Raw genomic sequence first — 12,746 nt, forward strand, 5'->3', positions numbered from 1 at the left:
CACTTGATTTTCTCCCCCCAAATGTGGGTACATCCATGCATCAGTATTCTCCTGTGAACATGTTTGATGATTAGGAAACATTTGAAAAAGAATTTTCCAACCGTTCCTCCTTCTGGAGCTCTCTTATCGTTCCACCTCGGCAACCAGAATTAGCGAGGAAGTACCACAAAGATAATTTTCAAAGCTGCTTTCAGCTAAAGCTTATTTTTTTTTTATTAAAAATAGTTTTGCTCCCTAACTTTCTAATACATACACTTAATTGTATATGTAACATAGAAAAGAGTAAACATAACAAAAATTATCTTTTATTATACTTGCATTCTATTAGGAAAGGCAGAAAGGAAGTAAAAATACTTAAAGAGGGGAAAGTTTTTTCATAATCTCTAAAATTACCCAGAAATATAGTTTTGATTTTGCAAAGAGCGCTGTTACGGAAGGAAAATTCCACGCAAAAGTGAGCTCTGCTTAGTTTCGCCTTTTCTCCCGGACCCATGGAACATTCAAAGGAAAGGAGTCATCCTATTGAGAGGCACAGGACGCACTGCCAAACCCTTTGGAAAAGCTTGCCAGGCAGCCAGCGGCCGTTGGCCCCATGGTGTAATGGTTAGCACTCTGGACTTTGAATCCAGCGATCCGAGTTCAAATCTCGGTGGGACCTGCTGAACTTTTAGTACCTTCCTTTACCTTAAGATCACCTTTGCACCTGGAGGGACACCCATCCCGATATCTCACCGTTCTGATGAGCATCCTCACGCCTTCTTGGTTCCACACCTGCCTTCTCCTGTCCCTCCGCCTTCATTGGGCCAGAGGCCTCTTTAGATCTTGGAAAATTAGATTTTCTTCAAGATGTCTAAGTATTCGCGTTTCACATCTGGGACCTCAGTTCTGGATTCGGGTTCTATCCATTTCTAACACGTACTTGATCTTGAGAAGTTTGTGGTGCTTGTAGGCCCAGGTCTTCCTGTGCATTATATATAGCTGGTTTTAAATTTAATAAATATGGTTTTAAACTAAAGTTATAATTCACAAAATATTAAGAATGACAAACTCCGTAAGAAATATTTATAGATATTTCAGGTTCTTCTTGCAAGGCCCCATGGTGTAATGGTTAGCACTCTGGACTTTGAATCCAGTGATCCGAGTTCAAATCTCGGTGGGGCCTGCTGCCATCCCACTGTTGTTTTATCCCTCCACCCCTGGTGCACCCTGGCCTATGCACATAAGGTTCTCAAACCCAGGGTGCACTCTGGCCTAAAAAGACACTCCCTCCCTCATACCTGAACTTCGTGCCCCCAACTCCCATCAGCATTCAGTGCCTCGCTGTTCTAAATATTTGCTCTGCCAGGGGATTCTTCTTGTGAACAAGAACAGGGCCAGCAGAGAAGGGCATTCCAAATGAAAGAAGACAGAAACAGCAAACAAACAATGAAACAATTTATAATCTCGTCTAGGAACAGACAATAAAAGCTCACTGTGCAAACCACACCAATGCCAAACATCTCCTTTCATCTAATACGAGGGACCACTAGTCTCACAGCTTTGGGTTCATTATGTTCTTACCTTAGTCCCAACCACAGAGTTCCTCACAGCATCCAACCCAGCACAAAGCCGGGTTTCCTCGCGCCCTCCCCAAATCTCCCAACACCAGACAGATGCTACAGAAAGGACTTCAGAACAAAGATACATAACTGATTGACAACATTGTGTGAGTTTAACGTGTGCAACGTCTTGATAGGATACATCTGTGTATTGCAGTGTGATCACCACAGTATCATTCCATCCCATCCCATAATTTCTTGTCTTTTGTGGTGAGAACATTTAAGATAGTCTCCTAGCAACTTTAAAGCCTGTAATCCAGCCCTGTAGCTTATCCTCGGTGTGTGCTGTACATCTCCAGACGGACTCTAACTTCCAACAGTAAGTTTTTCATTCCTTGACCCACGTCTCCCCAGTTTCCCACCCCCAAGGAAATCCCTTATAACCACTTTCTGTTCCTGTGAGTTCTAGTTTTCTTAGACTCCACCCTTCTCTTTGGAAGTGTATTTTGTCATTTTTATTCAAGTTCACATCCTCAACCTACCCCTCCATTTCGGGACTGTAAGCTCTTCTTTATTTTTCTTCTTTAATCAAAGCAGGAGGGACATCCAGACAAACAAACACGTCATATTCCTGAATGAAGATTTACAATAAAATAAGAGGAAATGCCAAACAATTCAATGAAATGATGAAATGTAATATTTACCAGAAGGTCTTACGTAGCTGACGAGGTGGCCGAGTGGTTAAGGCGATGGACTGCTAATCCATTGTGCTCTGCACGCGTGGGTTCGAATCCCATCCTCGTCGCTCCAGAACCCCCTCTGTCTGTGGTGGGCGTAAGATTTTAGCGCTTGTTATTACAAGGGGCTGTTTTGTTAGTTACATGAGGGCTGTTTTGGTGTTTTCTGAGCGGGCTATTGGTTATTGATCTGTAAGCAAAGCACGGAAAATGCACGCTGAGCACTGAGTCAGAATCTCCCGGGCCGATGTAGTGCTTCCGGTGCTGCGGGTGATTCAAGGAAGCCGTTGGTCCCTTTCTTAGCTCAGTGCCCTGTGTCGGCAGTTTGTCTCAGATCCTTTGCCTTTTAAATCTCAGGCACGTTTCCAAGTGCAAGGTTCTCTGATAAGGTCTGGACACCTTATCGGTACCTGCCCTTCCAACTTCCCCATCAAACTCAGCCTTTGCCCCTCAGGGGTAGAAACTGCCTCATCCTGTGCCTTTGATCGTGTGGTTCCTTCCGCCCGGGGAGTCTCTGCTCCCTTCTGGTAAAATCCATTGTCAAGACCCAGATCAAGGGTCCCTATCCCGTGGATCTGCAAAGGAAAGTATGCCTCTTCTCCCTATAGTTTAGTTGGAATTAATTTAAATCGAAGATCTTTCCCGAGGCCCCCAGCTTCTATTGATTTCTCCCTTCTTTGATTCTATTCTGCCATGGACATCTTAATTTTAGCACGTTCTCCCATCAAGATCTCACCTGTCCCCCGTTTTCACCTTAGACTAAATTATAGCAAGTGGCCAGGCGCACAGGGTAGAGATTAATTTCTCTGAGACTGGGATTGCAACTTTTGAGACCTGGAAACTTCTGAAGCACACGTGTCAGAAGTCAGCGGACTCCCATGAAGATTGAGACCCAAGAAGCGTGGATTTTTAAAGCAATACCTGTGTTTGAATTTCACCTAACAATAGATGGCTTATAGACTATGGTTCAAAGATGGCTCACCCACTATGACCCATTTCATCTTGGAACTAAAAGCTCGGGAGGTGATGATCCTGACTGCAAGCCCAAGTGGAGTCTTCAGGAATTGGGTCATACCTGATATGCTTTCCATATATGTTGCTTTTTCCTCCAACAAAGAACCAGAGGTAATTATGGACGCGAGGGATGCCTGAGCAGTCTTACCCCACTTTACCTTCTGTGAGAATAAGGTTTTCAGGACGGGCCCCAGCCTTTTAAATCCTGTTTCTCCAAGTTTGCACACTGTAAACATTCAAAGACTTGTATGCTTGGGTGAAGTTTCAATCCCTCCCCCTGCCTTTAAGTGTCTGTTTTTCAATTACCTGTAATGGGCGACTTCCACTGGATCGGAGTCCCGAGGCCTAGAACAGGGCAGGAGGCCCAAAAGCCTCCTAACATTTGACATCAATTAGGATTTCCTTGTCTGGCAGTGCAAACAGCACAAACCCCTTCCTTCTGTAACCAGACCACCAAGGGGTCCGAGCTGCCTGTCACCACTTCAGCCAATTCAGCAGAAAGAGGGCTGCATGCTATCTCAGCGCTTATTCTACTCCTGCCGGCCGGCCGGGAGAGCAGCCGATCCTCCTCAAAAATCTGCTCTGACCCCACTCCGAGCCAGCTGTTCATATCAGATCGAAGGGCAAAGATTACGTGGGGAAGTAGGGATTACAGGCATGGGATACTAATTACAGGTTAGAAGTTATGAGGTTAGGGCACAGGAAGACCATCACACCATGAAGCCAACAGACCTGGGTAAGTGTCACTCCTTTTAATTCACGTTAAGGGAGGGTTTTAAAAGTGGCCATCGCTTGTATTGTCCCAAAGTAAGGAGGTAAATTAGGGGAATTTTGCCTCTGCCCATCACCTTTCTCAAACCCAAAGGCTTTGTTTTTCTCCCTAAGTACCAAAGAGGGGAGGAAAGTGGAATGAGTACATTAAGTACAAAAGAGGGAAGCCTTTTTGTTCTCTGTACAATCTGGACTTCACAGAGGACTAGTGGAAACCAGTCAGACAGGAGCTCTAAGAAACGGGCTGGGAAAGAAAGGGCCCATAGCTACCTGGTTATTGTTTTCTACCTTGTTTTAATTATTCATTGCTTTGACCTGGCAAGAGCACTCACGGCCCCCATGTTTGAACCAATATTTAGATCCCAAACCAAAGACCATGTTTCACCAGGAAATTACCTTCTCTTCATCCTACACATTATTATTAACATGAGTTATGCAGGCACAAAAATGTGTGTTTGTACATTTTGCACAGGTACCTTCTCTGTCTTCCTGTTGCATACACACTTCTGTAAATACCTGGGTTCTTTTAATGATCTTACTATTTCTGCTGTGTAATTTAGGATGGAATGCAGGCTGTTTTCATTCATTTGATGAGGATACAATGGAAGGAAGAAAGGAAGGTGGAACAGGAGGGGAAGAGTGAAAAACATTAACATAGACTCCACAGCAGCCAGAACTTAAAAAAAAAAAAAAAGAAAGAAAGAAAGAGAAAAGAAAAGGAAAGGAAAAAAAGAAGAGAAAAGAAAAGCATGTGAAAAAAAATTGGTGAGAGTGCTACTCCTGAACCTCTTTTATGGATTAGGGCAGTCTGTTGGCAAAATGATACCTGATACCTCTACTAAACAGGAGCTAAAAGTTAACCACGAAGGGATTCGAACCCTCAATCTTCTGATCCGAAGTCAGACGCCTTATCCGTTAGGCCACGTGGTCCCTGGCAGGTTAGGCTTGCTGGAATATGTAAAAGCATAATGAGCTTTCTTCCAGCTGGGTCCTGAGTCCTTCGTCGTGATGCAAAGGCTATGTCGCCTGGGCTTTCTCGTCTTAAAAGATGGAAATTCTAGGCGCTATGGGATCGTTTGGGGCCACGGAGTCGGGATTGGCGAAACGTTGAAACTGACAGTCATTTAAGCATTGTCGCATATGGGGACTCTATGGAAAGAAAAGTCATTTCAGTCAACCCCTGCTGAGCAGAAAACTGGAGTTTTGAGCATCTAAGCGATGCCAAAGTATTGCATATTGTCTGCATCAAGGGATATTTTCTAATAAGCGAACTTATTTCTTTCTTATCAACTCACTCACATTCACTACGTTCAGTCTGGGCCAGCTGTCTGGAGAGTTGTCATGGTAACCGCACCCGTAAGGGGGACTTACTCTCAGGAAGCATCCTCACGAGTGTTCCTCTAGCCATCCTGCCATGCTCTTCTGGTGCTTTCTCTGATTTTTTTTTCATTAAAAAAAATTTTTTTTTTATTGTTGTTAGTATTACAGATATCTCCGATTGTCCGCCCCCCCGCCCCCCCACCCCCTTTCTCCCCCTCCTCCCATCCGCTCCCCGCCTCGGTCTTCACTATCCTATTGCCCGTAATTGCTATAATGTGAGATTAGAGCGCTTTCACACGATGTCTCTATCCATTTGAAGAAAAGAATGCTTTTCTCAGCGATTCTCGAGGGTTTAAAGAGGTCCAGGACTGTTACTATTTTTTTTTTTTGAGGCGTCCATATATTAATAAGTTAAAATAACCCACTATGGCAGGAGTACAAAAATTTTGACTGTTAGCAATATTTACACTCAATACACACATCTACACAATAACGTGTTTCAATGGCTCATTCGATGAACAAGGTATTTACAGACTTTATAATGTTCCGTGGGGTGTTTGGCCCAATAATACGATATTAGTGAAAGATTGTGTTTAGAAGGGCTCCTTTCGAGCTTGTTAGCGAGTGTCGGTGACCTCAAGCTCTGCACGCAGAAGGCATTTCCTTACTTTTCTTAAATCGCACGTCCTGGGAGTATTGGCTCTACTGGCTCGTTTGTTTTGACTTTTCTTGTTTTCTTTCCTTGTTATGTACATAAACTGCATAATTTTAAAAGAGGAGGAAAAAAAAACACAGATAGCAGAGGATGGTTTCGATCCATCGACCTCTGGGTTATGGGCCCAGCACGCTTCCGCTGCGCCACTCTGCTCTCTGCCCCACAGCCTCTCTAATCATCTACTTAACTCAGTTCCCAGGCGAGCCACGTTCATCTCTAGAAACGGCTCGCGGGAGAGCACCTATTTATCCCAATGCTTTCACTTCCACAAGTTGCCAATTCTGTTTGGAATAGTGTCGCTACCAGAGTCAAAGAGAAGGCAAAAGTAGGAACAGAGAAGTAAACAGTAACACACAGGGGTGACTGGGCGCAGAGGAGAGGGTGGCTAGATAGTGAAATGAGAACTACAGGCTTTATACACAGGGGGGAAAAAAAATAACCTCGCCGCGAGGGACCCGGGCTTCCGTGGCCCCACCTTCAGGCAGAACACGCTTTTGGTTGGATTTCCCTGGTTTGGGGGTGTGTGTGGAGCGGAGGGGACGAGAGGGAAGTGACAGTTTTTAGACTCCAGCCGGGGCTGAGGTGGGGTGAGGGTGGGGGTTGATTGGAAACAGTGAAAACCTGAACCGTGAGCCGAGGTTTTTCCTCCCGGGGCCGTGTCTCGCGATGCCGCGGTCAGAGATTTAAGCAAAACCGTGGGCAAGTTATTACAAGCAGATTCGGAGCGGGGCCGGATGAAGGGCCGCCAGTGAAGCTGGAAGTAGGTACATTGAGCTACAGGAGGCTCTGTCTCCCGGTCCCACCTGATTGACTCCTCGTGGCTCCGGCCCAGTCACCGACCCGAGCTTCCCCTGCTCCCGGAGGCCAGGTCCCCGGCGGCTACAGGTCTTCCCTCCTTTCCTGTGCCTCCCACTCGGAGTCCAAACACGTTCTTTTATTTCTAAAAGATGAAACAGAGTGGGGCCGGAGATGCCAGAACACTGGCTTTATTGAAGAGAAAAGTACCACTGCCGGCTGCTTCCAGAGAGAGCGGAAGACATCGAGGGCCGGGGGTCCATGTACCTTGAAGGGGAGGAAAGAGAGGTGACAGGGCTTAGGGCACTCGGCACACGCTGATCGGTGGTTTCAGGTAAGGCCTATGATTAGGGGCCTAGGAACTCAGGGATCGGGGGCTTAGGGTATTTGGCAGGTGCTGATGGGTGGTTCAGTGCTCAGGCAGGTCTGGCTGCAGGTGGAGTTTACATCTGTCCATCAATTGGAGGAAGGGAGGATCTATCATTCCAGGCTTCTGGTAATATTTTTTAAAAATTGAGAGTCCGGGCAAGGTCTGGGGACGAAGGTCAATCTTCCGTAGCTACTTCCAGCTGAGAGGGGGCGTCGTTTGTGGGCGTCTACCCGGGGTCTCAGAGATTCTGGTGTTCGGTTCTGAATTCAGGGCCAGATAGACCTCTCACACCTTCTGGTTGGTGAACGCCTGCATTCTGTTCTGCAAGAAACTAGTGAAACAACGCATGAGGCAGGGGTCAAAGGGGCAAGATTAAGGGTATAGAATTTCTGCCCGGTGGGTTTCGGTGATTAGGCTGCTCAGACTTCCCGGTCTGCCCCACGGGCTCCACCTGCCTGTTTCCCACTGGACCTCCCCGTGGGCCGGAGAGTCAAGCGGATTCCGCTCCACCGCAGTGCCCAGCCCAGGAGCCAGCTCATCTGGGGCCGGCGCTACGATCTCCAACCAACCGGTGTGACCCGTGGGAAGGGAAAAGATTTCTTCTCTGGTAAATTCATGAAAGAAAGTAACCTCCCGGGGTGGTCGGGCCACAGACAGTTCACTGAGAGGTTATCTTGCCTTAAGCGAGCCCTGCCCATTGTCCTTTTGCATCTAGATCAACAGGTCCTGAACCCCCTCTGGCTCCCAGCCCCTCAGAGCGTAGCCGCCCTCGGGGGAGCAGTTCTGTCCCGCACCTTGTTTCCCCCGCGTTGGTGCAATCCGCCCCCATGGCAAGTGGGGGAAAAAAGAAGCTACAAAACTGTCCTCCTGAGCACTTGAGATCTTGCTCCCTCGCATGTCGTCAGTCTGGCTCTAATAAGTTTATAAATTATTATACCGTTTCCCGTGTTTCTACGCGAAAAAAATGGTCAATTTCTTTAGTTTCCAGCAGTTAATGCTAGAAATCCTCATCTGGAGACCCGCGACGTCACGCGGGAGGCGGGACTCCATTCACGGTGACGTAAGCCGGCGCGAGGTCGTGAGGCGTGGGGCCTATATCCGGCGGAAGTTCATGCGCGCCTTCTGTTTTCAATTAGGTCCGCACTCCGCGTATATAAGCGGGCTGCCTCTGTGGCTCAGTCTGTTCGGAGTCTGTCTGATCTCAGTCACTATGTCCGGTCGCGGCAAAGGCGGGAAGGGCCTGGGCAAGGGCGGCGCCAAGCGCCACCGCAAGGTGCTGCGCGACAACATCCAGGGCATCACCAAGCCCGCCATCCGCCGCCTGGCGCGGCGCGGCGGCGTCAAGCGCATCTCCGGGCTCATCTACGAGGAGACGCGCGGGGTGCTCAAGGTGTTCCTGGAGAACGTGATCCGCGACGCCGTCACCTACACGGAGCACGCCAAGCGCAAGACGGTCACGGCCATGGACGTGGTGTACGCGCTCAAGCGCCAGGGCCGCACCCTCTACGGCTTCGGCGGCTGAGCCCGCTCCCCGCCCGCCGGCTCCTGCGCAAAACCAAAGGCCCTTTTCAGGGCCGCCCACGCCCTCTCGGAGGAGCTGAGCGCTGCTTGTGCTTTTGTTCGGTGTGTGACCTGGGTGGGGTGAGTTCAAGACTGGGCTCCACTCGGTGTCCCCTTGGGGCCCTCCTTTCCTGGCGGTGCCTTGTGCTCCCTTCAAAATTCACTGGTTGAGGACAATGCGCTTGCGGCGGCCGGAAGCTCCGCTGAGCTGGTTTTGACTTGTCCAGTGAGAATACAAGTTAATGTACAAATTGTGAGCATGTGAGCCTGCAACCTCTCCCCGTGAGAACTTGGATCCATTAAAAAATTCCCGGTAAAACTGCTTAAAACTGCCTGGGCCGTCAGCTATGTCTGCGCACTTTGCCCCTGCTTCCTCCGGGCATCGCGCCGTCACCCCCTCCAGTCCCTGGGCTCCGGGGTCGGTGGGTCTAAACGGGGCCGTTCTCTGTCCCGGAGCCCGAGCCCAGCAGCTGGAGAGTCACGTTCCCGGCTCAGCGGTCGGCGCTGCGATCGGAACCTAACAGCCTGGAGGCCTCCGTGCATCGAGGAGGAGGGCTTCCCGGCGCGGGTGCGGGTTCCGCTCCTCCCTCCCTCCTCCCTCCTCCTTCCTCCCTCCTCCCTCCTTCCTCCTCCCTCCCTCCTCCCTCTCCCTCCTCCCTCCTTCCTTCCAGCTCCCGCCGGTGACCGGCTGCGCGCTCAGACTCTTCTCCGATTTCGGGGCGAAGTCCATTTTCAGCAATTTCTCTTTCCTCCACTGAAGGCCTGTTTCAGCCCCCACCCTCCCATTACCCTAAAAGCCAGCAGTTAGAGCCGCCATCGCGCTCCGGTTTGATTGTCAGGAGACACTAGAGGCCCCGCCCTCCTGCAGCTTTCCGAGCCCGGGGGCCGCGGGGGAGGGACCCGGAGGTGCTCAGGGCCCCTCGTGTCGACCCGTCGCTTGGTCGCCCTGGTCGTCACGGACACTGGCTTTTTGTATATCTTACATGTATTATATATAGATGTGTTTCAGAATTTTAAAAATAATGATTATCTTTCAGATTAATTCAGGTGCTCCATTTATCATGTTTCCCCCCCCACCCCCCATCACTTTGAGGTCAGGAAAATCAGTGTTATTTTCAGTCATCTATTTTGAGGATATGGACTCCAGTACTTAAATTGGGAAAACATCAGACGTTATTGGAGCTAAGGCACCGGTTTGAGGAGATAAATTTAGGATGTTAATTTAACGAACAAACAAAAAGATTGAGCGAATAGCATGAGCCAGACACGGAATTACTTATACTTCGGGGATTTATGGCAGTGAGCGAAATATTTCTGTAGACATAGAGCCAGTATTTTATTGGGGGAACCAACAACACAAGAAAAAGTGTGTCAGATGTGCTCGGTGCTATGTGCTATGAAGATCACCGAAACATGGGTAGGCGATCTTTTTATTTTATTTACTTCTTTATTTTTAAGTGGTATGGCCATGGAAGGCCTTGCCGGCAAGGTGATGAGTGGGGAAGAAAATGGAGAAAGTGAAGCTCCAAGTAGAAGGGAGACCAGGAAGGAGAGTGGGGAGGTGGCAAGGAGGTGCTGTGGCTCCGCCCAGGAGCGAAGTGGGGCAGAGGGGAGCAGAGGGGGGCAGAGGGGGGCAGAGGGGGGCAGAGGGGGGCAGAGGGGAGCAGAAGGGGGCAGAGGGGAGGCAGAGGGGAGCAGAGGGGGGCAGAAGGAGAGCAGAGCGGAGCAGGTCCCCAGAAGAGCCCTTGACGGGAATCGAACCTGGGACCCTTCAGTCCGCAGGCCGACACTCTATCCACTGAGCCACACCGGTCAGGGCCCGTTTTATTTTGTACTTGTGACAAGTGCAGGGGGCAGGCCAGTCATTTCCAAAGCTGTGCCTCCCGGAAGGGAGGCTTCTGTACACTTTGTCAATTACACGTGGCTTTCTAAGCCAGGTGAACTAAATGCCGATTTCTGCCCTGTGGTGGGCTAACCTCATCTACACTATGTGGCATTCTCACGTTTAGCAAGAATGACATGCAGTAAGAACTGCCCGGACCTCCAGACCCTTGTTCTATCTGACAGTTTCTCCCTGAGAGATTTGCAGAACAGGCAGAACTATTATCCTTGTTGGCAGAGGCGGGGAAATGCCCTCCGTAAGGAGTAGGCGATAAAATCAGAACTTCCGCTCAAGGAAGGAGTGGATGTTCGAGCCGTGGGAACATCGCTCTGGGGACCCAGTGATGGATCCCACGTCCCCCGCCCCCCCCCCCGCACCTCCCACACTTTACCTGCGACTCCAGGGGGTCCCGGGCCTCCAGGAACCCACGTGGGGAACTCCACTTCAGAGCCCCGGGTCCGAAGCTGGCTGTCCTCTTTCCGTGGCTCCCTCAGCTTCTGATGGGAGAAGATGGATCCCAAGAACGCAGATCTCGGCCTAATTCAGTTTTGGAAAGATTTACAAGCGGGAGGCCAACACCATCTCATCCGGGAGGCACCTGCTCTTTACAGCAGCGCCAGCCCGTTACCTGTGCTCTGGTACCGGGTGCCCCCAGGCACCCACTCTCGGCGACCCCCCAGCCCACATGACTTGTAACCTGCAATGAGTATCCCATGCCTGTAATCCCTACTTCCCCACGTAATCTTTGGCCTTCGACCCGATATGAACAGCTGGCTCAGGGTGTGGACAGAGCAGATTTTTTAGGAGGACTAGCTGCTCTCCCGGCCGGCCGGCAGGAGTGGAATAAGCACTCAGATAGCATGCAGTCCTCTTTCTGCTGCGTTGGCTGAAGTGGTGGCAGGCAGCTCGGACCCCTCGGTGGTCTGGTTACAGAAGGAAGGGGTTTGCGCTGTTCGAGCTGCCACACAAGGAAGTCCTAATTGATGTCGAATGTTCTAGGCATCGGGACTGAGATCCAGTGGGACCACAGGCTGTAGCTACAGCTAACATCTGGGAGGACACTCTGCCCTAAGACACTGTCCCAGAGCTTTACCAGAGATCTTTTATTGATCGCCCAGCAAGGCACCTGGTAGTTACTCATTTTATTCTTATTTTAAACCTAAGGTGATGCTCACAGAGGGTTTAAGTAATTTGCCGGAACTCGGCATTCAAAGAGGCAGATGGGGCTGTGTCCTGCCTGGGGCATTTCCCCTTAGCTCCTGCTTTTTCTTGTTGAATACTTCTGCTTTATTTACTACTAGTGGCCTGGTGGGTGCATGAAATTTATGCACATTCAAAGGGAATTAATTGGAGGAAATATTTCAATATTGCTATTTGCCCTTTCTCTATAATAGAAATGTCAGAGATGAAAGAAAATTAGTAAAATGAATACGAAAATATTCCTCCTGCCAGAGTCTGTGGTATTCTGTGGGATCGTCAGGTTCCTGCCCACCTGCGTGCACCTTGAAATCGAGTGAGACCCAGACCCGGCTAGCACCACCCAATCAAGCCCTGCTGGGTGGGGAGCACAGCCTCAGGTCCCCCGGCATGGTGCCGGGGCGGGGAAAGGGGGGAGAGGCGGTGGGGTGGGTCTGAGGTCCCAGGAGCTTCATGGGGGACCTCAGGCAGGGGGTGCAGGCAGGGGGTGCAGCCTCCAGTCCTTTGCCTGGGCCCAGTGCCACGCAGCCGCAGGTCCCTGCTGATTGCTCATTTCAGCTCATTCTGGGAACCTCTGTGGATGCAGCCATCTTGTCAATTTGCATATTACAGATTAATTATATAGGATTTTTGAAAAAAAAAAATTAAAAGCTATTCTAGCTTTCTTTCTTTCTTTCTTTCTTTCTTTCTTTCTTTCTTTCTTTCTTTCTTTCTTTCAGACTACAGTAAGAAAGGTGTGAGGTCACTGCAACAGGAAAATGTTCTGTGAGCACACCGTTTATCCTGGAAAGAGGCACAGTCAACATGCTGCCTGCCTGGCAACAAGCACGTTTCTGAGCCTCGAGCC

The 12,746-nt window shown here is 49.7% G+C and overlaps 1 protein-coding gene across 1 annotated transcript; it reads left to right on the forward strand.

The window, feature by feature from the left end:
• Nucleotides 1-8,429: 8,429 nt before the first annotated feature.
• Nucleotides 8,430-9,202, forward strand: LOC311612666 (histone H4). Its single transcript, XM_084865777.1, has one exon. It carries the CDS (start codon nt 8,471-8,473, stop codon nt 8,780-8,782), a length of 312 nt encoding a protein of 103 aa, XP_084721903.1. The 5' UTR covers nt 8,430-8,470; the 3' UTR covers nt 8,783-9,202.
• Nucleotides 9,203-12,746: the final 3,544 nt, after the last annotated feature.

The sequence above is a fragment of the Pipistrellus hanaki genome, assembly GCF_964339955.1.
Source record: "Pipistrellus hanaki genome assembly, chromosome: 18".
NCBI lineage: Eukaryota > Metazoa > Chordata > Mammalia > Chiroptera > Vespertilionidae > Pipistrellus > Pipistrellus hanaki.

Coding starts and splice junctions, on each gene's coding strand:
- LOC311612666 (XM_084865777.1), top strand. CDS start 8,471: ATGTCCGGTCGCGGCAAAGGCGGGAAGGGCCTGGGCAAGGGCGGCGCC.